Source organism: Ciconia boyciana, chromosome 1 (genome assembly GCF_034638445.1).
Source record: "Ciconia boyciana chromosome 1, ASM3463844v1, whole genome shotgun sequence".
Taxonomy (NCBI): Eukaryota; Metazoa; Chordata; class Aves; order Ciconiiformes; family Ciconiidae; genus Ciconia; species Ciconia boyciana.
The window spans coordinates 14,473,697-14,501,541 of record NC_132934.1 but is presented as its reverse complement, the minus strand read 5'-3'; the positions used below and the strand labels follow the sequence as shown (position 1 = coordinate 14,501,541).

Below are 27,845 nucleotides of genomic sequence, written 5' to 3'. Positions count from 1 at the left end.
AAAATTCTGTACTTTAGAAAGAAAGAATGAAACTAAAATACAGAATACCTAGATAAGCAGCCACATAGCAGAGAAGTACTGACTTACAAGGATCAGAGACTACATGTCAGTAATGGCATACATTTTGTTTTGGATCTGTTAATTCACAGCATTTGTATGCAGAACAGTAACTGTTGTGCTTTGCTTGGTGCTGATAAGATTCCATCTAGGGTGTGGGATACAAAAATTAGACGCACTGTGTGAAGACACTTTGGAGAGTCTTGCATGATTTCAAAACATCTCAACAGCATTGTTCTATGAATAAAGCATTTAAAAATAGGTCTTTCTAGACCAGAAAGACTGAGACAACACTGTAACAAGTTTTCATGTATTTTTTAAAAAGGGGTCAATGGTCACTTTTTTCTGTCAGCTATCAAAGCAAAGGGTAAGAGATCAACTTTAATTATCAAAAAGATGTTTGAAAAACTTATTTTTAGGTTGGAGAACATGGAGAAGGACAGCTAGACATCTCCATTGCTGAGCTTAAGAAAACATATATCTGATATATATCAGATATACCTAGAACAGACTAGTCTGAGTTCTTGTATAAGAAGAGAGAGGTGGGATTGGTAAATTCTTAGTGTCTGTCCCAGCCTTTATTTTTCTTTGTTAAATACAGAAGCAGAAAAAAATTAAATCTGCAGAAAAAAATTAAATCTACAAGAAGTGGCAAAACATTAAGTGATTGCAATGTAATTTGCTTATTACAAAATGAACAGTGTTTTTGGAGCAGCGGGAAGGAGAAAGGGAAGTTCACTGTCCATGCAGCAATTGTCAGGGTTCTGACTGGGAATCATGCTACCTTCTGCCTTAATTGTATTCCTGAGGAGTTAAAAGTACCTATGTAGATAAATTAGATACATGTGGCTTTACCCCTGTATTGATCAGAGCGTACATATGTTGTATTTTCAAGGTCACATTTTTCTTGCAGTTTTAGCTATTTGCAAAGTTACTTACTGAAAATAAAATACCTATTGAATTACGGAAGGAGAAGAGAATAATATTTTATTAAGAGCAGAGTGGGTATATTAACTTAGAAAGATGAAGCATCTGGTAACAGTTTAGGTAATACAGCTCTCTTAAAAATGCTACAAGGTGAAAAACTTGTTTTCTAGCCTTTACATCTGATGCTTTTTTAACTTTCTCTATGATGCTGTGTTCAGGAAGTATTAGTAGTCTCGTTTTAGTGTAAAGGGTTTTCTACTATTGTTGTGGTTTAGCCCCAGTTGGCAATTAAGTACCACACAGCTGCCCGCTCACCCTCCCCCCTGGTGGGATGGGGGAGAGAATCAGAAGAGCAAAAGTAGGAAAACTCGTGGGTTGAGATAAGAACAGTTTAATAATTGGAACAAAAAAAATTAACAATAAATTGTAATGAGAAGGAAAACAAGAAGAGACTGAGAGAGGAACAAAACCCAGGAAAAAAACAAGTGATGCAACTGCTCACGACCTGCCGACCGGTGCCCAGCCAGTCCCCAAGCAGCGATCGCTGCCCCCCGGCCAACTCCCCCCAGCTTCTATACTGAGCATGATGTCATATGGTACGGAATAGCCCTTTGGCCAGTTTGGCTGTGCCCCCTCCCAGCTTCTTGTGCCCCTAGCAGAGCCTGGGAAGCTGAAAAGGCCTTGACCAGTGTAAAGATTACTTAGCAACAACGAAAACATCAGTGTGTTATCAATATTATTCTCATACTAAATCCAAAACACAGCACTATACCAGCTGCAAGGAAGAAAATTAACTCTATCCCAGCCGAAACCGTGACAACTATCTTTTATGTTCATCAATGAAACTTCCTTCAGGTTCTTTTACAATGATGTTTATACGTATCCCACTTCATTTTGAATTAACACTGCATTGATGACTAAAACTTTACAGGGGCTAATTCAACAGAAGCACTTATTCCGATGACATTCCAGTTGCAGAGAAAAAGGAGTAAAGGTTTCCAAGGAAAGCGGGCTTGAGGGCTGCTACAGAACAGGAAGCTTTTGTAAAAATGTGTATGATACTGCTCTTGTAGACTTTTTAATAAAGATGAGAACGTTGAATTGCAGTTGCAGATAATAATTGACTCAAAATATTTTGAAAAATATGTATGCTTTCCTTAAAGTGACAATTTTAAAGCAAGATAAAATCCTTTTTATTTTTTTCAGGTGTGGAAAGAAACCTTGCGCAGTTGTGGTTAACTGCACTGCAGTTTGGCTAAATGGAATGGATACACTAAGCATATGAGAATGTAGTTTTAGAATATATTCTGTGCAGGTAAGGTGAAAAAACACAGGCTGGGTAACTTTAATGTGCAGCTTTCACTGAAAGTACTAATTTTGTAGGAAGCCAATGATAGTTTGGTATTGTTTTTATTTAATATTTTCTAAGATTTGGCTGCACCCATTTAGTAGGTATCAGATTAATAAAATGGAAATGCCTAATCTCTAATTCCTAAATCTTTAATGCGCCATTCTATAGAGGTATTTATTCAACAGCTGTAAGTATTTAAGGCAACAAAAATTCTTTGACATTGAGAAGAATATGTCGATTGACTTCACTCATCCATTTAAAATGTTCACTGTACATATGAAAGTTTTCATGTTTTAAACTATTCCTCCCCCTTTGTGTACATGTACCAGCTGTACAGTGGTTTCTCAGTACTAATTAAGCTATTGTTTTTATCTTGCTCATAAAAGAAATCTGTTACGCTCTCTATATTAAATACATTGCATTCTCTTTTGTAGTAACTGATTTGTGCCTAGTAACATGGTAGTATTCAGTCATTTTTTTGGTTGCTTTTTGTTGGTGTTTTTTTAGCATAGCATTCTTAAGATTAGATACTTTCATCAGGTCAGTCTTTTTAAAAAAATCACTATTGTGTTAATATTCTCACAACTTGCTCTTTCACTTCTGTATCGGGGTGATGCAATAAAGATGCCAGTTTCTGAGCAAATGGGGTAGAGTCCCTGCAGAGTGTAAAGAAAACCGAATCTTCACTGTATTGGTCCTGAATCATGGTGCCGTCTTCATTGTTCATGTTCTTTTTCAAGTTTGCTGCAAACGCCAGGGCTCTAAGCAGAATATCTCTGTTTATACAGGTGTCAAAAAGTAACAGCAATGATGGCATCTAGGATATTCAAGAAATAATCCATACTTAACCACCAGCAGTAAGTACATGTAACTAAAGCTAACTTAAAAAAGATGGAAAAAAAAATCTGCACCTAAACCATCTAAAACAGAAACCCTATGAAATACCAGAACTCCGACTGCTGTGAAAGCATGCCAGAAACTTGCACAACATGCACATTTCCTCTTTAGGAAAGACTGGCTTGTGCATCACAGGCTAATCAATGCTTTGTGCTTTCAATCTCCAAAATGCGGCTGCCTGGAAATTTTCCATTTGGTTGAGAGGGTCTGCCTCCCTTCTCAATAATGTTGCTTTTGCCCTCTGCAGTGATCTGAATGTGTTTGTGTTAGCACATCTGATAATGAGAAAAGGATACACTTGTAACAGAGAACTGAATATTTAGCTACCCTAATCTTGTTTTAATAATGAAAAGCTGGTAGTATCTAGACTAGCTTTGCTCATGGCAGATAGCTCAAAACTAAAAGCCACTGCATGTTTAAAGATATTTACTTTGGGGAGGGGGAGGAGGATGCAGCACCATTCCAGTCCCTGACTCTTTGTTTTGGTGTGAGGAAAGGATATAACTGAAATAAACCTGTATGCCAAGGCCAGCAATAGCAAACGTCAGATAAAGTTCTCCATGAAGACATAAGCAAATGCACAGGGAAAGTTCACCTACAGTGCTTAGAGACAACAGGTTTATGGCTGCATTTGAGTAAAGGGGTGGGGATTTCAGTGGAATTTGATCCTCTTAGGGTACAGTATGTTAGCTATAGAAACAGCTGTTGAGAAGGATCATTTACAGTACTGGTTGTATTTGATGTTTGTACCTGGTCTTCAATCTATATACTGACTGTATGTCTGGAAGAGGTTTTGGGTTTGTTTTTGAAACTTATCAGGGTACCTTACATATACTACATACAGAAGTTCATGGTACTACCCCTTTGGTGGAAAGGGAAGGTGAGAACAGGCTTCTGCAAGTTGTCACTGATTATTTGGAATGGTACACAGGAAGTATGACCAACTGTCTTCAAGTGCATAGGCCCTTGTGGCTCTCCCTCTGCAAGCACAGTATCTGTATTGCACTACACTCTGGAAGAAAGCTAGTCTGTGAAAGAATGTACACTTCTAGCTACTAATTTTAACCAGGTACTGCCTAGAATTTTACTCTGGAGTTGCATATATACTTCTAATACATTAAAATTCTTTTAATGCATGCACATATCTACACACATACACATGTATAAATGCTAAAAATATAATGAAACAGCAAGAACCTTACTTGAGCTCTGAGAAGATGTCTCGTCATGGCTGGGTTTGCAGATAAGTTCACAAGTACTTTCAGAACTTGAATCTGAAATGAAGAACGTATACAAGTTCATTGCAAGCTCCAAAAACATTAAGTACAGCAGTAATGGGCATCAGTAATGTCAGTGTTGACTTGGAGAGGAAAAGGTAGAATGGGTCAACTAACATCTTGAGTTGTGCACTTCAGTCTTTGGTATAGGAAAAAAACGAGCTTATGGAGTTACTAGCATGTATGTACTAAGTATAGATATTTTAGAAGCAAATTCAGTTTGCCTTAAACATGAAAATAAGGCAAGATCTATACACAACTCACAGTAGGCAAAGTACGGAATATTTTTAAAATATACAGAGGATGGTTAAGTACTGTATTTAAAATGCGATCAGAAGCATACAGAAATACACCTTGGTACTCTCCTGGACCTTGTGACACTAATCTTTTAACTAAACACTAGGAAGAGACCACGTTATTTATTGTACTTAAGTAAAATAGGTCTGCTAAGTTTAGTGGAATTTTGTGTTTTGGAAAACTAGTTTTGGTCTGATAGAGCAACTGAATGCATTGATATTGATGGCACTGTGATATCTTTAATAAACACTGAATTTGGTCCCTATTTGAAGCTTTTCTCTTCTTTCAGTATTACAATAATTCACAAATAAGCACAATTTCCCAGTGCAGTCACTAGGGTTGCAAGAGATGTAAGAAGCAGAAGGGAACAGAGATCCATAACTGAGGTTATCGCTGCTTGGCCTGTTTCCCTAGAGAGATTCATGCACCAGTGAAGCCTTTCACATGCAGATCCTCCTTGCTCTGTGATGCAGCAGCAATGTTTAGCAAGCAGAAGAGAATTCTGGAGTTGCTATAGCAAAGGCGTAGGACAATAGCAGTGAACACAGCACTGGTTTGGTAGAGCTCTAGCTCAACGCTTCCACTATCAAGATTGCCTTCCTCCCCTCTTTCTGAATTTACATGTAGAAACTAATATAGACCCGTATTTTACGGATCTTATGTACTATCTGCTATCATTAATGAATATTTGATTTTCTAAGCACAGTCTAAACCATTTTACAAAAACAGTAAAAAGGAGGCAAATAAAGCAGCTTCGTAAATGGTTTGTAACAATACACTACTCAGTACCTGTGTCCTTTCAGTTCCTTCTGAAAGCAAATGAAGAAAGCATGGAATGGAGTTTATCATCTTATGGTGGTAGTCACTGGTAACAGACATATTTGTCAACAATCTGAGTCCAGCTAGCTGCAGAGCAGAGTTCAGGGGAGCTGACTCAACATTCCTACAAACTTGTGTCATATATACCTGGGGAAAAAGGGAAGGAGATAAAAAGAGAAGACATTTTTTGATACAAGCAGATTTTTTAGTCATGAATAGTATCACCGGCCTAGCCATAGTAGCATAAATACCTCTTGAACACTGCTGGCTGAATACATAACCTGACCAAGGTTCTTGGAAACAAGTACTTTTTTGTTTTGTTTTGAATATATTCAAACATTCTATTGGCATGATAGAAGCAGACGTTACAGAGTTATGCTCACTAACCTTCCTGAAGCATAAATTGCTCTGAAAACCCAAATTGCTTTGACTCCATCTCAGAAGTGGCACATTTGCTTTACAGAGTTACTTAAAAAACCACTTACAGCAACCAACGTCTTCTTAAATGTTGAGAACAAGCTAAGGACAAGCCTTGGAATGAAATCCTTTCTTCCAACCATGTGGCCCATTCACTGGAGTACTCCTCAGGAACAGTGATGACAACTGATATTAATAATTACTTTTTACCAAATTTTCTTCTGGATTACAGTATACAACAAATCTTGGAGTCCTAACTAAGAAAAAAATTACTTTGCATTTACCAAAGGAGTTGTTTTCTACCTATATAGATATTTGCTGTTGGCAAGCACTTCTTTAAAAAAAGTTGCTCAGCGCTAAATATGCTGCAAACTACCACATACAGTCAAGCTGCCTTTTTATCAAGCTAATGAAAAAACTAGTAAAAATCTTCAAATGGGCATCAGCTCACTGTTTGGACACTTCTTGATCTTTGATTAATCTGATAATATCAAAAGTGGATGCTTTTTTGATGGTTGGTACTTGCACGTCCACACCATCTACTATACTTACCAGCAGGACTTATTATCATTATTACACACTATTCTTTTAAGATGAAAGTATCACCCTGAAAAACTGGTCTTATACAAACCCAGGGGATCAACGACTGTTTTCTTCTCCCTTGCCTAAAGAGTCATGCTAAGTTCAGTCTGCAATCCATCCTGTTAAACAACCACTGCTGATGTTCTAGACATGTTTGGAAATCGTCTTGCCTCACATAATTTGACTATAAACTTAGCAGCACAACCTCTGTTTAATAGCATTTGGTGAAAGCTGAACACAAACTGCCTAGTTTCCTAACTGTCTTTTAAAAAAAGTAAGTGCCCTGTGATGCAATGCATTTTTAAGTTATCCTTTTGGCCTTGGGACGTGCAGATCATCCAGATCTGCTGACTCCTATGTCTAACCTCAAAACATTTTGGCATTGTGGCTTGTATTTAACAAATATGCTGAAAGCCCTGTACTGTCTCCTGTGTCTCAATTACTTTGATTTTTCCCTTTAAGAAACTTACCTGTATCTCTTCCTGATTTTTAATATTCATACTCAAATTATTAAGTGCATTTAGTGCTTTTTCTTTAACTTTGGGAACGCAATCTGAGAGCATCCCTCCTATAATAGAAAGGCCATCCAAATTTCGGATTATATCCTGAAATATAAAACAGATATTTAGTAAGATTATTAAAAAATTAAATTAAATGCCGAAGGCTTTCCTCAAAGTTTCCATCTTAATGCAAATGGAATGCGTGAATGAAGACTTCCAGAATAGCCTACTCTGTTTAAAGAGTGTTAGCAGATATTGCTTTATTGCTTCCATTGAAATTAAGAATAGTCCTGCTTAGGGCCAAAGTATTATTTGACATTATTTGCCAACAGCACAATACCTTTACTTTTAAAATTTGGCCTGCAAAGCATGCTTAAAGCATTTTAGATTATAAAGAATCAAAGGTACTTATTGTATAATGCGTTTATAGAATAGCTGAGCCAGGTCACAGTACCTAAAAGTCCTGATTGAACAGAACAGAATTTCAAGATGCAGATTTATGTTATTATGAGTAGAAGTTCTAAAACTTTGTCTTTCTTTTCCATTACACTTGATTTTTTTTTAATCTTTCTCACTTAGACTCTAACCATCAACAAAAAAACCATGTACTGTTTTCAAGAAAATGAAAAATGGGCCAATGGGCCTTGGGATTCAGTTACATTCTGAGAGATTTCTATTAAGAAAACAGTTTTGAGAAGCCAGAATAGACAACTGTCACAAGTACCATTCAAAAAGGAAAAAAAAAAAGAAAAAAAAAGGATGGGACCCTGGAGGTTAAACCTTTACAAAGGCATGAAAACCTGCATCCAGCTCCAAGTTTTTCTGCATCATATTTCCAATTCATTTGAAGAGACCTGTATAGTTGATAGTTGGAAAGTTGCTAAGATGTAAATGGCATACAACTTTATAAAGATAGAAAATGAGTTTAAATTATCTCAGTAAATTTCAGATCTGATCCTGAAAGTATTTAACCCTTCTCCAATTCAACCTTTTCATTAACATTACATAACTGCAAGCAACAAAAGATATAAAGATATTTACAGCACTTTGAAAATATAGAACTCTGTACAGACTTTAAATTGTATAAACATTAAGCTTAGATAAATTTTGTGAAGCTGGTAAATTATATTATCTGGGCTAGCAGAAATTAAGGCATAGACGTAAAATGGATTTTAGAACACAAGCTATTGTAGCTCTCGGTCCTGTGTCACTCTTCAGCAAAACAGCACCTCTCATCTTCCATACTGACTGGTACTGAAACACTGTTGTTTTCTATGGAACAATACTTACTTGATTTACAGAGAAGGCAGCACTGTTGCCGAGAGTAATTAAAGCTTGCTCTTGAATTAATGGATCATCTGTGGCCTGGAGCAAATGAATAAGTTTCTGTAGAGCATCCGCATCCATGGTATGGGTTGACACTGGAGGACTGTTGTCTGTCGGTGTTTAAAAATGAAATACTTGATACCAAGTTTGAGACATTTCACTTAGTTACCACTTAACATTTTTTACAAAGCTGAGGTTTAGCTCTCAGTTGTAGGATGCATTGTTCTAGGTTTGATTGTACCCAACCATCATATCGTGGCAAAAAGACTGTGTTTTACAATGGTCAGACTTCCGTGCTTTTTCCTGAGTCCTCCGACTACCTCTTTTTAAAGTAGAAAATAAAAGGAATACATAATAAGAGCTTGGGGTGCGTTACTATTTGGTTAACCAACAGCAAACCTCCCCTTCAAAATTATTAGGAATATTCACCAAACATGATCTTTTTTTTTCCTTGTGTTGCCTGAAATGAAACGTGGAAATCTGTCTAGCCACTGTAGGAAAAGAAAACAAAACTTCCGACTCGCAGACTACTGCTTCCAGAAATTATGATGATGACATTTTGCTAGTACCCTGAGGTCCTTTAACAAAGTAACAGCCACAATGTTAAGAACTGTGTCACTCGGCCAACCGAGGAAGGCTGTTTCTGAGTCAGAATGATGTTATGGAGTACCTGGCTTTCATAAAAGGGTGACACAAATGCTGTCAAAGGCCATTTTCAGCCAGGCTGGAGACAGAACTATTTAGCTAGCTGAATAGCCTGAAGTCCTGATCTATGACTACTGGACTAGTCATAGACGACTCGAGATGACTTTTGAGAAGCTAACCAGTCCTTCATAATTCCACATATTTGCTGCCACCATCTCACCAGGCAAACGACATAGAATTCTTTGGGGGGGGGGGGGGGAAAAGAGGTCAAAGTTAATTATGATAATCCAAGAGCTAGCTTGAAAACCAAAATTACTTTTTATTTTCATCTCACCCTCACCCTCATCTAAACACTTTGTTTAGCTTTGAATTACACGGGAACATAAATAACTGTAATAAAAGAATCAGTCCACTAAGTAAACACACTGCTCGGACGTACGCTTTAGGGGACTTTAAAAGAAGAAATCAGGCTTTTTAAAAAATAAAACGAGATGCTCGAGAGTCCTTTAAAAACGCCGCATGGCTGTTAGCGGGCCGATAAGCAGCACAGCGGTACCCCCTCACTCCGGGAGCAGCGTGTCTCCGAGGCCACGGGCGGGCAACGGCCTGGAGCCGCGCTCCAGAGGCGCGGGCAGCTGCCCAGCGGGGGCTGGAACCCCCCGGGCCCCGCCACGGCTGCGCGGGGCCTCCCCCGCGTTCACCGGCGCAGCGGAGGCCCGGCCGCGGCCGCTCGGCCTGCGGCCACGCAGCGGCGCCCCCGCCCGCCCTGCGCCTCACCTGACGGCGGGCCCCGGGCGGCCCCGGCCGCAGCCCGCTGCCCCCGCCGGCCGCCCGCCGCCAGCCGCCAGAGGCAGTAGCAGGCGCCCGCCCCGAGCACGATCGCCGCCGCTCTCACCGCCGCCCGCCGCGGCTCCCCCATTGCCCGCGGCCGCGCCGACCGCCCGCGGAAGCCACCGCCCCATCCGGCGCGGCTCAGCCCCGGCCCCCTTCCCTGCTGCAGCCGGGCCCTGGGCCCGCTGCGCTGCCCTGCCGTGCCGTGCCCTGCCCTACCGAGGGACTTGAGGGGTGCCGAGCCCGGCGGTGCCGTGTGTGCCGCGAGGGGGTCCTCAGCCTGCCGGGGTGCAGCGAAGCGCAAATCCCCGCAGCGACGAGGCGATGCAGCTTTGGTTTAAAGAAACAAATAACCCGCGGCCCCAAGCCAGTCTGACCACCCGCACCAGGTACCGAAACAGGCTGCCCCTTTGGGATGGCTGCTGCAGCCGGGTACCTGGGCGGAAAATCAAAACGCACCTTTTTACAGCTGCTAAGCTATTTATAAAGACATTAACTAGACCACACGCAACCCCCCTAAAAAATCTATTTCAAGTTTTAACAAAATACAGCGATATATTAAAAATACATACGCTGAAAACACTTGCCTCGGGGCTGCATATACCTGCTGGCCAAACCCTTACCCTGCTAGTGCTGCCTGTGCCTGTTGGCTTTAAATACTAACGCCAGGCCGTGGTTTCTCTGCTGCCATCTCGGCTGCTGCCCCTCCGGACACCTAACGCCTGCGAGTGTGCTGGGCCTCCGCGGTCCGCGCTGGCAGCACCAGCAAACGCCGGTAGCACTTAGCTGGGCTGCGAATCAGGCCAGGGTGGAGAGGCAAAGCACTGGCAAGGAAATGCTGGTAGAGCAGGGCTGGAAGGGCTCTCTGCGACCACTCAGAGTAGTAACGGGTAGATGCTCCCCTCTGCCTCTCCGTACATGACAGCCTTTCCACCGCTCCTTGCCCCACTCGATGGGAACAGGCTGGGGTGGACGCGGGTGCGCAGCTGTCCACGGAGCAGGGACAGGGTGCCTGCCCCAGCCGGCTGCGGGTGCCGCGCAGGGCGCTGGCGGAGGGCGGCAGCGGGGACCGCAGGGCACCTCGGCCCGGCCAGCTCCAGGCCGCGGGCCCGTTGCTACGCGACCGCCGCCGCGGCTGGGCCCAGCGCCGCCATGGCGTCCCTCAGGACGGCGAGCCCCGAGCTTACTTCAGCCGCCACAACCTCCTCGACGTCTACGAGGTAACGGCGGCTGACCCCGCGAAGGCTGAGGCTGAGGCATCGCCGTCCCCAGCGATAGCGAGCAGCGGGAAACGGCCACCTCCAGCCCCCACCACCGGGACCCCCAGCCACCGCCTGCCCTCTGACCCGGCCCGCGGCCCCGCTTTCTGCGCAAGCGCGGCCGCGGGCTTTCTGCGCAAGCGCGGCCGCGGGCGGACGGGGAGGGACGTCCTGAGTGTGGCGGGGTCGGCCTGCGCCATGGCAGCCCCGGGGGGGAGCACGTCGCCCCGCGGGGTGGGGGAGGCAGCCCGCAGCCGTCCCTGGCCCTCCGCCACCCGGCCGGTCTTCCTAGCTGGTCGGCAGCCTGGTCCCCAGTAGAGCTGGTGGGACCACAAACTCCCTCGGTAGCGTCCGTGGAAGGGAGGCGATCCCCCGCCCCGAAGGGCCCCCTTTACCCCGCAGCAGTGCCCCCGTACCGGTTCGCCGGGTCCCTTCACACCCGTAACGCTGCGCTCTGCGGGTGAGGGGCGTGATTTTGTTCTTCCCCCTTTTGTTAATATCTTGCTTCAAACAATTTATGAAAACTTGAAAAATAGAAACAAGATGGAGCAAGGTCATTCTGCTTCTTAATCCATATTTAAACTCAAACGATGACTGAAATGAAGGCGAACGTGGTGAACTCCACTGGCACCTTCCCTAGATTTGCCTAAATTCCTCAGTTTTAATTACAAAGTACCTCTAGATCTCAGCTGGATACTTCCCTCCTTTTTGAGCGCTGCAGGTACAATCTGTAGTTTTTAATGGCCTGTCAAGGGTAACGATGGCAGTGAACCACATTTCGGATACTGGCACATTAGATATTTACTGGCTCAGGACTTCCATGAAACTTCCATGAAAGGTTAGAGAGTAAAACTGTTTGTCACAACGTGAAGGGCTGTGGGGGAAACAGAGTTGGTGGGTTTGCCCTTAGGATTCTTACCTGATTCTCTGTATTTCTTTAGTTTCCTCCCTGTTTGTCACATTCACCTCTGCCTGTTTCAAAATCTGTAGCAGCTGTTTTTCAGTCTGCTCGAAACAAAGAAAGGCACAATGCACAAATACAAGTTTAAGAGACATCCTGATACTTTTAAGCTACCAAAAATAGGCCCCATTTGCAAGAAGCTATTACAGCCAATATTTCCATGGAAACATTAATAGAGAAATCTTGAGCCAATTAGAATAATTACAGAGCAGCACTGCCACACAGACTGAGTACCTCTCCTGAGAGCCTGTCTCTTGATCATTCTGTTTTTTTAAGCACAGAAAAACAAAAGATGTATCTGCGTGAGGTGTATTTCTTGATTCAGCACTTCAAAAATAGCTCATATTTACATTTTCAAGCAAAAGTTATAAATGCCTTTATAGCAACAGTGGCATTAAGTTAATAAACTAAAAATGAAATAATTAAGGTTAAGATTAAAGGGAGTTTCTTAAAACCAGTTAAAAATTAGCCCGTGTAAGATCTTTTTAGCATTTTTTCCTTGTTTTTTCTTAGAGGTTGGTGCTTGCTGATATCTAGCCGTATTTCTTACTTAATTTTATTACATTTTAATTACATTTCTGTAATTACTGTAAGATGAAGTTACAGTAAAGATAAATGAGATGATACTGGTCCCTGTATTAAAGAACATCAAAGCTAATCCGAGACCTATGAACATGTATACACGTATTCTCAAAATTAAGGATATAGAGTTCTAAAATGGCCATTTGCTTAAGTCTTTTTATGATTAGGTTGTGGTTTGGACATGGTCCAAACACAGTTGGAGTCCAAATAATCGTGTCCAAATAATTTGGGATTCCCTGCTGCATCTGAGTCTTTCATTCCTATCTAATTTCTCTCTTTCAGTTCTCATCCAGATTTACTTTTGAACAGTATCCATAAAAAATCAGGCAAACTGTAATCCTGCAAACACTATGCGTATGACGACTTTCACTCCTGTTAGTAGCTGTATTCTTACAATGTTAAAATTAAATATGGATGCAGAGCTGGCTTAAGATTTTTCTGCCGTATGACCCAAATGAATTTTGCCATGAAGGGGAAATGGCTAAAGTGGTAGGAAGAGGAATGCAGTTATGGCTGGAAGAGAGAAGCCTTTGAGAGAAGCCAGGCTTTCTGCTCTGGGTTAGTGGAAGGCTGAAGCTCATGGCCAGTCCTGGCCTCATTATGTGTTTTTTGCACACCCTCCTCTTTTCCTCCTCTTCCCCTCACGGGAATAGCAGCAGCAGACCAGACTTTCTGGGTCTCCAGAAAAGACAAAGTTGACAACTGTTTTGTCACAGTTTTGCATCAGTTTCGTTACCACAGCTAATTGCCTGCTTTGGGCTCCTGCCCACCTTGCTAGAACTCCTCTGGGGGATGGCAGGCTTTTACTGTCTTTGCAAAATGCATCTGGTTTTAGGGTGTAGTCTCTTATTACAGGGAGATATGAATTAATAGTATTTAATATTTATAGCACTGCATTGACATTTAAGCAGTGTGTTATGGAATAGCTAAAATGTATAAATGGTAATGTAATTTGAACATACAGTGAAGAGCACATCTTCAGCACTGGAAGTATGAGGCTGGGAAATAACACACATTTGTAGCAACAAATCAAGACAACAAAATTTGTATCTTTCTTGGTAAATTTTTTTTGTATATTGTTCTCACATACTACTTCTTGTAATAGTCATCATCATAATGCTTAGAAACCTAGGTAATGACTCAGGATGTTATGTTGTGCTAGGTGCTGTACATTCTTCAAAAGATGTTGCCTGCCCAAGTGCCTTATAAGCTGATGGTGAGTCAGCAAGTGGACATAAGAAACACAAATGGGCACGAAAGACACAGAGACACAGTAAGACCATTACTGGTGAGCAGGGAAAGGCAGTAGTCACAACACATCAAAACCGACCATGGTCAATGGCTTTTATCCAAACTTCACAGAAAAGAGAGGTTTTGTAGAACCTATTTAGTTAATTTTTTTATATTCGACAGGAAAACATACAGTGTCTTGACTTTAGTAGGTGCTTCTGGAAAAGCACTGCACATTATGAGGGTTTGCAAGAAAACAACAGGAGCTGTTAACAAAACTACATCTGGCATCTACTGATTCTGTAGCTTATGGGGTTTGGGAGAATCATTAAGTTTAAAGCTTGTTTTATCTCTAATAAATTACTATTGGGTACATGCTGTGTTGATTTTTCCAGGACTAGGAGTAAGAGAAAATGATGAAAATATACCACTGTTAGGATTGTTTTGGTAACAATGAATACGTTGTGTTTAGATTACCTGATTTTTGAGGCATAGAACTTAGATCTTGAAACTTTTTGTTTTGGAAAACTTTATAGACAAAACATGGATGTTTCTTCGTCCTCTTAAGGAATATTTTCTAAGGCACAGCTGATAGTCATCATCCGTTCCACTCAGTCATGCTGCCTATTTGGTGTTGGAAATAAATGGAGGTTACTGTTTAGAAAATGTCTGTTAACATCAGCAAAACTATTGCTCTGTGTACTGAGGTAATTTCAATGATGAAAAAATGTTACAGCTGAAGAGTTTGTAAAACTTGTTGGATATCAGTATCAAATATTTTATTCAGGTGATGAATATGCTGATTCTCAATAGCTCTCTTTCACACATGAATAAGGAATAAGAATATATATGTAGGTATTAATGTATTTTTAACAATTGCTAAATGTACACAGGAAGGAAGGCTAAAAACGGATTCTTCCATTACTGAGCTTTAAACTGAATGCTGCATGATTTTAGGACTTTTCCTTTCTGAACTTTTAAACAACAGAAGAGCTTTTTCAGATTGATGAATAGAAGCAGTTCATATAAAAACTGACCTAAATATTTAATTCTAGCCTGATAACTTAGTTGCACTGTAGTAGTTTTGTTGATTTTTTTTTTAAACACTTGTTTGGTAGTTGGTTAGCTGGGGTTGTGGTGATATGTGACTAATGATCATTTGACGTATGAGTATACTTTTAGTAGTTTACAGTTATGAATAAATAAGATTTATAGGTTGAGAAAAATTGTAGATGGACTCTTTCAGATTGTTGAGAGTCTTGTAGAAGTCTAATAGAAATAGCAAGACTTGTACAGATTCAGCTTAATTGTTTTTGGTTTTACACCTGGCCCAGGCATCACTGAGGAGTACCTGAATGAGGATTGGAAGACCAGGTCTTACAATTCCTTCCTTATTTAAGTTTTATAAAGGAAGTCTCAACTGTTAAACAGAGGCCTTGCACTCCAGTGCATGGTTGGATAGTTTGGATTTCCTGTGTTGGAGACCTTTCAGAACATCAGAAGGAAAAAAAAAAAAGTTGTTTGTGTTTGTTTGAAAAAGGGGGGGGGGGGGGGGGAGGTAAACAAAACTTGAAATAATAAAAAATGGCATTCCTATGGCAGACATGTACTGGCATAATCCAGCAGAGGGAGCAGCCGACCAACGTTGGGATTGGCTGTGGGAAATCTGTCCATAGGGAAATTAGTGGTGAAAGCCATTTAACTGCCTGTATATTATTTAAAATGATATTATATGTCATGAATTACAATGACAAGTGATGGTTTTATAATATTTTCTTAAGATAGTCAACCATCAAGATATATCTTGCAAATTACATTTTTGTTAAGGAGATAGAAGAGATGCCAAGGTTGGAATCAGTGTGTTGATTAGTGGTATTCAAGGTGTCTAAACTGAAGACAGTCGCCTTTCGTTGTATCTGTGCATAAAGAAATATTTTTCTTTGCGTTCATGTTGGTCTTAACTTAGAATCGTAGAATCATGGAATCATAGAAAGGTTTGTGTTGGAAGGAAGCTTCAAAGATCACCTAGTCCAACCACCTTGCCATGGGCAGGAACATCTTTCACTAGATCAGGTTGCTCAAAGTCCCATCCAGCCTGACTTTGATCACTTCCAATGATGGGTCATCCACAACTTTTGTTTCACAACCTTCAAAGATCCCTTACAGTTTACATTATTGCCTGATTCTGGTTCTACATAGTATTCTGATTAGCATGTGGAAGGCCTCTCTAGCATGCAAAACTTCCCAGGCTGCTCCCTCTGCCTGCCTGCCCTGCTCTCTGCCTCTACAGACTGAGAGCCTACTGACAGGGTGCCTTTTCTTGCCTCTATGTTGTGCGTGGCTTTTGCTCTATATCCATAGCATGGTTTTGATTTAGAGCCTTCCTCTTTTCCCTTGTCCTCCCACCATGCTTCCTGAAAAGGATTCAAGCAGATGCTCCACATTAATTTAATAATAGCAAGAGGCCATGTCTTGAAAGGAAACTAGTATTGCATTATTTGAGTTTGTACAGTGAGTAAACCATTATATTCTTGTATTGTCTCGATCCATCAAACATGTAGCAGTTGTTTCAGATATTTCCTGTTTTTAAAATTTAGTTTTATATTTATATAGATCAGTTGTATTACAGTAATAACAAGTCAGAATCAATATAGATGTTACAAAATGAAGAAAGTATTTCTACCCACTGAGTGCATAGGTGAAAGGCTGTGGTTTGGGAAAATTAAACATAAGTGGATGGTTAGATTGTATAGTCAGAATTTTGGTGATAAGCTTACGGAGGCTAGAGCAGACTCTGAATGGCAAAATTTAGATGTGTACCATCCAACTGCACCATGGAGAGTGGTAGTAGTGAAAAGTGGGCAGAGGTGAAGAAAACAGTTCTTGAAGTGTCAGGGCTGGAAGAAAATCTAAAAACTCAGATGTTATTTTTCTGATAACTAATAAAAGCTAGTTTCTGTATAACAAAGGGAAATATAAATAAGAGAGTGTGTCCCAGGGCAGCAGCTTTTGCATTAATGTACATTAATGTCTAGTTAAAGATACACAGTCATGTTTTGAAATTTTACTAGGCACAAAAACTTCTGGTTTATAGTTTCCATTAAATACTCACTTAAATAACTGCACTTTGCCCATATGCTTTTAAAAATCAATATACTTTGGATGTTCTTGCTGTATGTGAGCTCACAATTCAAAAATAAATGATCTATGTCCTTTAGCTGAAGACAGCTAAAGGACAGATTAGAAAAATGGTTCATCTGTTATTGTGCATTATTACTAGAAGATAATGCAAACTAGTGTGATAACACAATCCTGAAAACCAAATCTTTTTTTAAACTGCATTTTGTTTTCAATACCAGTTACAAGATCAATTTCTGGTCATGCTTCCCATCCAACATACTCTTTACTACACAGGATTAATCTTGTTTTAAATTCTGGTTTTCATTAAGTAAATAAAATTATCCAATCTTCTATATATTTTCTTTAATGCACATTAAAAGCAATGAAATTCTTAGTAGGAATTGTTAAAGAAATACCACGTATTTTATTACTATCCTAAACCCAGTGCTTTGAAGTCTAGCAATTGAAATACGCTGATACATGGAAGACTACCTTTAAAAATTGAATGAAAGGGAAGGTAAGTGATAAAAAGAAATGCCTCTATTTTACAATATTTTAAAAGGTGCTGGTAAACTTGTGTTTATTTTAACAGTTTCATACCTAGCATCATACCTAGATGCTACTTTGCTGTTAACACAAAGACATTAATTTGCAGTTTCTTTTTGCAGGTGCTGCTTTGTGGTGTAATTGTCATGCGTCCAGAAGATCCACTTACCTTTTTAGAGGAAAAGCTCAGAGAAATAATGGAAAAGGAATTAGATGCTGTCTTCCGGTACATACTAAATGTTTGTGTGTGTGCTATGTGGTTTATAATATTGAACTTGGACTTTTGAAACATGCAAACAGCACAGCACCTACCGTGTAGACTGCAAGTTAAATGTTAATATTGCTTTTTTTTGCAAATATTAATGGTATATGATATTGCGAATACAGTAAGACAATATCTTCTAAAAACATATAAAATATTTTTCTTTTGATATCTATGGCTTTTTTTGTCTACAGAATATCTAATGACTATGCTCCTCTTTGTTTAGTTACTATATTAAACCCTTACTTTTGTGGTAAGCAAAACCGAGGTAGTGTTACTTGTTATAACTTCATTGCTGTTCACAGTGTATTTACCTATATGAACCAGGGATGTGGCCTTCAAGGACTGAATAATTAATTGTAGTATTTCTCATTTTTTCTCTCCTCTGTGTGTTGTTTCACCCTATTAAGTAAGTGAAGTCATCACAGCATGAGATAAAAAAGACTAAGAATTTAGTTCTGGTTACACTGGAATCGTAAACAATATTGTGATTGACTTAAATGGGAGCAGGCTTTGGTCTCTAAAATATGTACAACTTCTATAGGCTAAAAATGCCATCTGAATTTTTAAACATATGTTTCACAGCAAGTGCTTTTTCTCTGACTTGTTAATGGTTTTTGCCCACTGTTAGAAAAAAAGCCCTTGATTAATTTATAGTTAGTCTGTACCTGACAAAAGAAAGTGTATATGTGTATTCTTAGCTTACTGTGCAGAAAACAAGACACAGAGTTTTGCATTAGTTTTGAATATTGTGAGATCATATGTTCTTACCTTTTTTTGAAGCATGTTCATTACTGTTGGTGCAGCTCCTGTGAAAGTTACTTCCTCTCCTGCTTTAACTTGCACATATAATTAAGTGATTTCATGGTTCAGGTGTGTTTCAAGAAAAGTTGGGTTTTGTAAATATGCCATCTTTGAGGTTTATAAATTCTGATCTATCGAAGGTTTTGAATATCAGGATAAAAACTTCAGTTGGTGCAGAGGGAAGAGCAACAAGCTATAATGGTACTTGCATTGACATGAATCACTGAGAAGATAGAGTACCCTCCTTTTTTTACTCACTGGACTTCATCCAAGAATGCAGTTTCATTTGTAGATGTCACAGCTGTGTAATAATCAAGCCTGATGTTTTAGGATATCATCAGGATTAAGCTGCAAGAAAACTTTAAATATTGAGAAGAACTTCTGCTGAGATTGTAGTGTAAGGGAAGAAGAAGATAAGAAAAAAGATAAACAAAATTTCATAACAACAAGGATGCCTGGAGGCAAAAACTCTGCTGGGGAGTGAAAGAACTTTGTACAGGAAGGAGATGGAAAGTGTTAGTTCAATATGAATTAAATTCCGTGTTACATGCAAAGTCTATACAATATAATTTTTTAGAGTTAAGGTTAAGTAGGTGTCCTGTCACTGATACAACTTTTTAGTAAGGGACTGGTCTGTTGAGATACTGAGTTCTGTAAAATGCCTCATTGTTGTCAGAAAACTGCAATCTGTTCATCACTGGATTAAAACTGACCCCAAAAGACGCTACTGATCTATTTAGATGGGAGCTAGAAAAGCTTAGAGAATGATAGTTGGAAAAAAGGGGGAATGGGATATAATGGACAAAGTAATGGTTAATGCTAGGAAAACAGGCATCTTTTGCAATGTGAAGAAGCTGTAATTTCAAAGGGCTAGCCAGGGAGGTACTTACCTCGCTTTTATATTCTGTGCAATTGTCACTTCTGGTTGAAGTTTTCAGTAGGAGGTGGATAATAAATCCTTAATCTTTGGGCCCACTCAAGCAGAGATCTCAGGAGTTGTCTGGACCCCTAACCACCCTGCATGCACTTATAGACTGACTTACAGACATTGTGGTAGCAGGTCACATTATTACAGTGGGTGATGCAGATTTGTGCCCTTATTGTGTCCTTTCCCTGGGGTTCTCCATGGGGTAACACAATGCCTTGTATCACAGGGTGCACCAACAACCTGAATCATAATGATGAGGTTTTATTGTTTACTTTACATTATTTATGATGTCGTTCCTAGTAGTTGAATTCTTGACTTGATTTCTCTTTTAATTTTGGCCCTCTGGTAATACTTTTTGTTTCCATATTTTTCATGGAAGCATAATGCAGCATAGTCTTTTTTGATTTATTTGGCTCTTGCAGTGTGTCTTCTTTTTTTTTTCATGAAAACGAAACAGCTTACCTACCTAGGCATGACATGGCCTATCTGCAACAGCAGGAAACATTGCTCCAACTAGTGAAAATTTGAAATGGCTGTTCAGTCAATATTAAGATGAGAAACAAAATAGTATAATCTGATAGGAAATTACCAAGATAGATATTACATGGAATGTATTAAGCACTGATGTACACAGTATTTCAACATAGCTCTAAGAGTAGCAATAAAACATGATAATTTGTTTTCATATTTTGTAAACACATTTTAAAAATAGCTGCTATGAGTATTTGTAATGAAAATGATATAGGTCTTAATCTTTTAATAACATTGTAATACCATAACATGTAAATATAATCTATTAAGTACAGAGAAAAGATGCATTTTCTTTTGGGGATGCTAATATGGTTAATATAATTTACTTCTCTCTCAAAGGTATATGTGTCTTGATCTGTCTTTACACCCAGAATTAAAGAGGATTTCAGAAACTTGCCTGAGCACTGTTTTTGGACTTGACAGTGAACAACTGGTAAAAATCACTGAACATTTGCATTAACTCTATGCTGTGAACAGATCTTCTAATGCAGAATACTCATATTCTGTTTTTAAGTTTTCTCATGTTACTCTTCTATAGCTAATGCGAGGAATATGATACTTTGCATTTCTTTCTGTTGATACTGATTTTTATCCAAAAACTGTCATCAGAGGTGAGCATAGCATCTAGGCATATGGTAGGGAACAAGTAGTTCCTGTTTCATATTTGGTCATAATTTAAAAAAGAGTTCCACATAAATATGAATCTAGTTTCAATGACGTGTTTTTTCTATGGATTATTTAGTTTTACTTAGGCTGATTCCTAAAATTACACTTGAACTGATAAATCTTGGAAAGTGCTATCAAGACTAACAATTAATAGTTACAGTTAAACACAGTATTAATGTACATAAAGCAATAGGAGGTAAACATTTTCATTTTACTGGTCAAAAAGTCACCTGTAGAGAAGAAAAACTGCTGTTTTAAAACATTCAGAGAAGGAGAAAGTTGCTGTATGACCATGCAAGGAAGCAGTCTAAGCAATTTAGTCAGTAAGTTAGCATGCAGCGTGACCAGATTTTTCTCTCAGTTACTTCTGTATAACTGTACTCAATTTTGTCTTCTCTTAGTACATCTGTACCGTGAGTTTACCACAATTTAATTTCAGCTGTTTCCTCTTTTACCAACCACTCAAATATTATATTAATCAGTCTAAAAGTAGAATGGTTGATTTATACAGGATATGTATAAATATACAAACGCGTCACAGTCAAATCCTCTCATAGGTTTTTTAGGAGTAAGAACAATAAATTGGACAAAAATTAGTATTTTCTGAGGCCCAATTGCTATTTGCGCATTCAAAGGACCATATTTTCTTTTACAGGGATATTCTTAGCCCATAGTCTTAACGCAATTTTGATTTTGTACAAGTTCAAACAGGTTTATTAAAATACCTATGAGTTAGAATCATGTGGTAAATGATTTACATAGCAATGGGTCATGAAAAGATTTTTGCAAAGAGTAACTAAAGTATTTGTTTAATATGCTTAATTACTGGATACAGTTGATCAATAAAAGAGTGGATATGAGGGATGACAGACTGAATTTCAGTTATTGAGCTTTCCCTCAAGCACACATACTAGTTCTGTTTTGTGTGCTAATTTAGCTTTTCCTTTAACTTCTGTGTGTAAAAACAGAGGTGTAATTTGGTAGCAAAGTACTTCTAACTACACGCAGAAAATTATACTTGAACATTTGTCTCTTTAAAATAAATACTTTAATTTGCACCAATCAACATGGAAAATAAAATATTTCATATTTTTGTCTGATTTTTAAGTATTCATAATACAGCACTGTTTTGTGTACTAATGTGATAAATGATTTGTTAGATGACTGCAGAATTATGTGCCAAAGCATGGGACTTTTACAGCAGAAACTTAATGAAGCTGTATTTGGGGTAAGTATATGCATTTTACATATACCTCAGGAACATCTTAGGAAAAATCTTTTACCAAAGCAATATTTCTGTAGTTCATTTGAGGGAGGAAGAAGTTTTCATTTTAATAGAACAACATGAAGAAAGATTAGAAACTTAACATTTGGCTTTATTTTTCTTCAGCAATGTTATTCTATGTTAAAACTAGTCAGTTACGAGTTTCTGCCTGTTCCAGACCTGAACAAGGTCCTTTGACACTTCTGTACTTTAATCAGCTCTATTTGCCAGGAATATGGTAGTATACCCAGGAATAAAAGGATAATTTGTGTTTGGGTCTGAAAGTAAAAGATCTGAGTTCTCTTCTGCTCGTTCTTCCTTTTCATTTATGCTTGGGATTAGGTAACTCATATTTTATGTAATCCAACTTTTCCTTTTAAAAATGGGGATAACACATAGATATGTTTTAAAATATGGTAATCACAATAAATAAACATTTTACTGATTTCTTTGTTATAAGCATGTGTATAAAAATTTAATGATCCTCCATTTAGAATAGATAAGTTTGGGCTATTTTGTTTTGAAAAGTGTACAATGCTAATTATATAGGAGGTACAACTCTGTTAGGAACAGTGGTGTAAAACCTTACTAAGAATCACAGAATCACAGGATTGGTAGGGAGGTGAAGATTTTCAAGCTATACTGTGCTTAGCCTTGGTGAACATTTGTCTCGGCTGTTTATAGTCATCTTAAAAATCACAGGTGTTGGAGACATGACAATCTCTGCAGGCAGTTTATTCCAGTACTTCATAATCCTTTCTACTAGAAATATTTTCCTAATACCTGAGTCTTCCTTGCTACAAGAGAAACCTTTTTATATTTTTTCTTTTTGTCTTATACACCAGGGACATAGAGGATTATTCCTTTTTCCTTTACAGCAGCAGTTTGAAGATTGTCTGAGCTAACAGTTTTGTTTAATTATCATAGAAGTTGGACTGGAACAGTAGAATGTTCCATTTATAATTGCTCCCAACTATATGAAATGAAATTTTTTTTTATTATTATTTGAAATGAGAGAGATTTTGGCAAATGAAAGTAGTCATGTAAAGTCTAATTTATTCAGTAGTCTTTCTAGCAAATCAGATACGGAGAGATAGTGTATTTTAATGTATCAGTGGCATATGATTCATTTGAAATAGATTTTTTTGTTCTGAATCTAATTACTTATTACTTAGCTTAGAAGAGAAATGGGATTTTTACCAAAGGTTAAAATTGTTAAGATATAAATTGAATTTGTATTCTATTATATTAATTTTTATTTGTATTGTGAAGAAAATGTAAATAGCACTTAAGTAAATGCATGCATCTAGCACTTTAAAATTATTTTGTATAAACACTCAAATGTCCTTCCATAGATAGAGATCTTTACATTAAAGTATAGCTGACAGCAGCGGGAGTATATGATGGTGGAAGCCAGCAAGTTTTTATTGCTCGTTACTGTAGAATATTAAGAACAAGTAGAAATTTTATTAAATTGAGTGAATGAATTACTACTAAAAATATTATCAATGCATATTTGATTTAAATTATAAATAACAAACATCAGTTCTATTCAGAAGTTTTTATTGTTGAGCTTGACTGCTTTGTATTTTACAGCAAATTGCAGAGTTTTATAGATTTTACTGTATTCAGGTTGGGAGCCATATTAAATTACTCATTCTGTTTTAAAATTCAGAGGGTGGATAAAATATAATCTACTGAGAAAGGACAAAAGAAAAAAGGCAAAGCAGAAGATGGCTCTAGCAGTAGTCCATTATAACGTCCAAATATTAAGAATAATTATACAGAAGTGGAGCATGTGGGTGCAGATTCACAAGGAAAAAATGTCATGTAAGTCTGCATAGCTGCTTTGCACAAGACAAAAAATAGATGTTATGTAAAAGAAAATTATGCTGTATAAATTAAATATGCTTGGTCCAACAATTCATCTAGCTGTCTTTTTGCAGGATGCCATTCATTGGTTGACCTGTGGCAACTTGATGCCATGAATGCTGTAAGAGGCATCTATATTCTTTGCTAGGACAGATGGTGCTGGTACTCTTCTCTAAAGGCTGAGCAGTGATGCTGATGCAAAGCAGGCTTGGGAGGTGTTCGGGAAATGGAGTGTATGTCAGAAGTGGAGTGAGTTGGGATGCTTTTCTGGGAGGTGAAGAGCACAGTGATACGGATAAAACAGGAGGGACCACAGAGTTGGAGTCTTGGCTTCAGTTAGAGGGAATGCATGATGAGAAGTGGGGAAAGAGTGAAGATCAAAATAAATTAAAATAGTCAGAAGACAGAAAATATAAATACTTTGTTCATTCTGCCTGAGACTTTGTGTTCCACAGATCCTGCGGGTATGGGGTTTTTTAAGTGTCTCCACACAGCAGAAGCTGTGAACATAGACTCTGTTAACCTGAGTCCTTCAGAGAGAAGTTTCATAAAAGTAAAGAATGGGCCAAAAGCACTACCTATAGCTTTGAGTTTGAGCTCAGGCAGTTATGTATGACTCAGACATTGCTCTTACAGAGCTGGAGGCCCAAGCTGTTGTCTCACTCCGTAGGAAGTTTTCAGAGCCTTCCTGTTCTTTTTTATTACTTCCTTTTATATTGTCTTCTAAATATTACTTTCAGCCAAGGCCAAGGCAAAATTAACTTTTGTTAATTTTAGCTTCACAGAAGCAGAGGAGGAGAAATCTAGAGGGCATAGTTACCCAATATGTTCCCTTCCATGACAAAGCTGACATATGGAGAAACGCCATTCAGTCATTTTTGGCTGTATGACTCCATTTGTTGACTCTTGACTAGTCCCAGTATAACTGTTTGTGGGATTGCACTGTAAACAAGGTTGCTGGAATGATAGAGAATTGGGGAAAAAAATGGGGGGAGAAAAAAAAAAAAAGGTGGGTCCTTTTTTTCTTAAATAAAATTTGATCACTTTGGGAATCTGCTTATCGTAGAACTCTACCGTACTATCAGCACAACTCATGAAGGAGTGATCTGTGGAAAAAGTTCAAGAGTGAACAGTGTGTTGTGAGAAAGAATTAAAGGGGCAGGTCAGTGGGCTGTTAGATCCTGATTGATGAAAGTCAGAGCAAATTAATGTAGATGCAGCATGAACTTCCCTTGCAATCCTGAGAGTTTTTGCCTTCCTCCCTTGGGCAATGGAAATTTGATATTATTTTGTAGGCATTTGCTTTGCAAATATTTCCAGTTTCTGTACCTTACTGGTTGTATAGCTTAAAAAGTTATTAAAGTGTAATATTTTAATTGTAATGTGTAAATTTGTAAAGTGTAATGTACACTTGTAATTAAAGTGTAAAGTGTACACTTATTGAAGTGTATCATTATGTAATATCATACAATATATTCCCTAGAACACATAGCGTTTGAGCATGACTCGGGTAACAGAAAACAGACTTAGGTTTATACTGTCAGTATTGCATCTCTTGCCAGAATTGAGACACAATGATCTTTTTTTTTTCACAAACAAGAATGGATCTTAAATGTATCTTTATAATAATTTATTTCAGTTGAATTTCAAGACACCTTTTTGTTAACACAAAGTAGATAAGTGTTCTATAGTGTGTATTTATATATATCAAAATTTACATTTTAATGCTCCTTTTGATAGTGAAGACTGCATGTCACACTAATCAAGCTTAGTCCTTGTCCATAAGATAGGATTATATAGGGCTTAGCTACTTAAACAGCTATATGTTCTTGAAAGTATCAAGTAAGAGTCTCTCAGCTCCCTTTGTGGCTTTATTACAGTTTTTTTACAAAGTTAACTGACAAAAAAAATTTGAATGATGACAAGTTTTTGTAGAAAATTGCACTTATTTCCTCTTGTTTTTATTTCAGTGGCTGTGAAGAGCATTTTATTTCGATCGCATTTGTAACACCTTTTACATATAGAAGGACAGTTATAGTATTCCCCCTGCTTTTTTTTTGTGCTGGACTAAAGAAAATTCAATTCCTTCCAAACTTTTCTTAAAAGTAATTTTTTTAAATTTTTATGTTAATTCATAATGAACATGTGATCTTTCATAATCTGCTTTACTGTTCTTTGTACATTTAACACTGGTATAACACTTAGCACTTGACTTTACTGAATTTATTCTTATGACTTTTGACTTCTATGCCATCTGAAACATTATTAAAGTTTTGTTAATTGTATTTTATTTCACTGAGGTCTATATACATCTTGCACCTCCAAGCTCTGTGAAATTATTGGGTCATTTGGTAGATCAGTAATGTCTTATACACAACTCTGATAAATTGGAAATATGTCATGTTTTATGCCTTGCCTGCTAACTTGAAATCCTATTGCAACGGTCTTAATTATATCTATTGTAAAAAGTTGTTATTTATTTCCTTACAGAAGCTGAATTGAATAGCTATTTTATTGAAATGTAATTTGATAGACAGTCATTCCTCTAAAGCATTTAAATGACATACTTGTTCTTACTTGTGCTCCTCAAATTGGTTATAATTATGTATATTTTCAGTGGCAGCAAAGAGACTGCAACAGATCTTTAACAAAATATATTTAAATGCTCTTGTGAAAGCTTGGCATGCAGAGGCCCACAGTTCTTTGAAAACAAAAGCATATTTTGAGGTATGAAGTATAATACTTTAAATATAGTAAGCTCAATGATTAAAGATTGACTCCATTAATTCCAACTGTTAGGGAAAAACAGCTCTATCAATATTAAATGAAGCATTTTAGTGTACTACACTAATACTACTATTTAGTACTTATGGTGTTATGGGAAGCAGATCATTACCTCTATATTCTACAAGTAAAAGTTTGGTCATATCTTAAGCAGCAAAAGGGGTTGAGTGTGGTTGTATATTATCAGTGATGTAGCTGGCTTGGATCAGGTGGCTGATGTCTTAGGGGTAGTATTACCACTTGAGATGATAATCAGTAAAGATGATGCCTCTGGATCCCTGCCACCAGAATCCAAGAGGTGTAGATTCCTGCAGAGTGAGGAGAAGCCTCAGTAGCCTCATCTTCTCCCCAAAAGTGTGGGGTAACCAAAATTATGATCACCTGAGAGTAGGCAGCACATGGGCAGCCCCGTATGCCCCACTGCCGGCAGCCTATCTAGTCTCACTGTGAAAAACAGTGCTCTTCTCATTTCTGCGAAGGTTTCTCCTGCCAAGGAAGAGAATGCCATAGCTTGGTGGGATGCTTAGCAGATACTATGTGGGGAGGGGGAGGGATGGGAGCGTAAGACCCAGCTGCTGCTAATAGCATGGGGGTTCCAAAAATCATGCTTGCACAGATAAAGCTCTGCCACTGTTTGGCTCCTTTTCCCTCCCTACTGTAGGATGGTCAGAATGGAAACAAGCTGTGGACAATGTATCAGTTGCTGCCAGACACCAGTTGTCAAATCCTTCCTGGAGTAAACCTGTCATTACTCTTGCTTCTTCCCTGTCCTCTCAAATTAGTTGGTAGACTCACTTTTATGTTTGTTTCTTCTCCCTCCTGTACATTTTCTTTCTCCTCTTTTGTTGGTGGTATCTTAAAATACTTAAAATGTTAGTCTGACTAGATTGAGTGCACAAAAGATGTCCTGTTTCTGGAGCGTATCAGGGCATTCTTAGGGAATAATATTCATAAATTCTTTCCATTCTTAATAGCAGTTGCAAGGATTGGTTTGACTTCTGTAATTAGATTAGAATGCATATAACAGAAAGCATATAATTGAATCATGTTTTAATTGTGTACTTTTGTATTGTGTACACTTTTGTAGGCATTTTGGGTGCAACTAAGTCA

General features: G+C 38.4%; 2 protein-coding genes across 11 annotated transcripts in view; one reads left to right on the top strand and one right to left on the bottom strand.

Moving 5' to 3' along the window:
- Positions 1-1,034: 1,034 nt before the first annotated feature.
- ARMC10 (armadillo repeat containing 10) lies at positions 1,035-11,261 on the bottom strand. 10 transcript variants are annotated; one of them, XM_072859060.1, is made up of 6 exons: positions 10,499-10,651; positions 8,415-8,560; positions 7,095-7,229; positions 5,596-5,772; positions 4,435-4,506; positions 1,035-3,152 (listed from the first exon to the last, which is right to left on the bottom strand). In XM_072859060.1, the coding sequence occupies exons 1-6, from the start codon at positions 10,524-10,526 to the stop codon at positions 2,898-2,900; spliced, it is 813 nt and encodes a 270-aa protein (XP_072715161.1). In that variant the 5' UTR covers positions 10,527-10,651; the 3' UTR covers positions 1,035-2,897. The 10 variants fall into 10 exon arrangements, with proteins under 10 accessions (XP_072715161.1, XP_072715151.1, XP_072715140.1 ...); XM_072859050.1 differs by lacking the exon at positions 10,499-10,651 and adding an exon at positions 9,991-10,070; XM_072859039.1 differs by lacking the exon at positions 10,499-10,651 and adding an exon at positions 9,873-10,014.
- The window catches only part of FBXL13 (F-box and leucine rich repeat protein 13), a 96,667-nt gene continuing 79,642 nt past the window's right edge, over positions 10,821-27,845 (top strand). Inside the window, 7 exon segments of the mRNA XM_072858889.1 lie at positions 10,821-11,106; positions 11,109-11,146; positions 17,747-17,850; positions 20,489-20,582; positions 21,976-22,043; positions 23,755-23,909; positions 26,569-26,678. Of these exon segments, the coding sequence (XP_072714990.1) occupies positions 10,821-11,106; positions 11,109-11,146; positions 17,747-17,850; positions 20,489-20,582; positions 21,976-22,043; positions 23,755-23,909; positions 26,569-26,678 (855 nt within the window).

Excerpts from the sequence above, each read along its gene's own strand:
- ARMC10 (XM_072859039.1), bottom strand. The coding sequence starts at position 10,014 with ATGGGGGAGCCGCGGCGGGCGGCGGTGAGAGCGGCGGCGATCGTGCTC. Across the intron at positions 7,230-8,414 it reads CTGCCTTCTCTGTAAATCAA|GATATAATCCGAAATTTGGA; the intron begins GTAAGTATTGTT and ends TTTATATTTCAG. Across the intron at positions 5,773-7,094 it reads AAAATCAGGAAGAGATACAG|GTATATATGACACAAGTTTG; the intron begins GTAAGTTTCTTA and ends CTTTTTCCCCAG.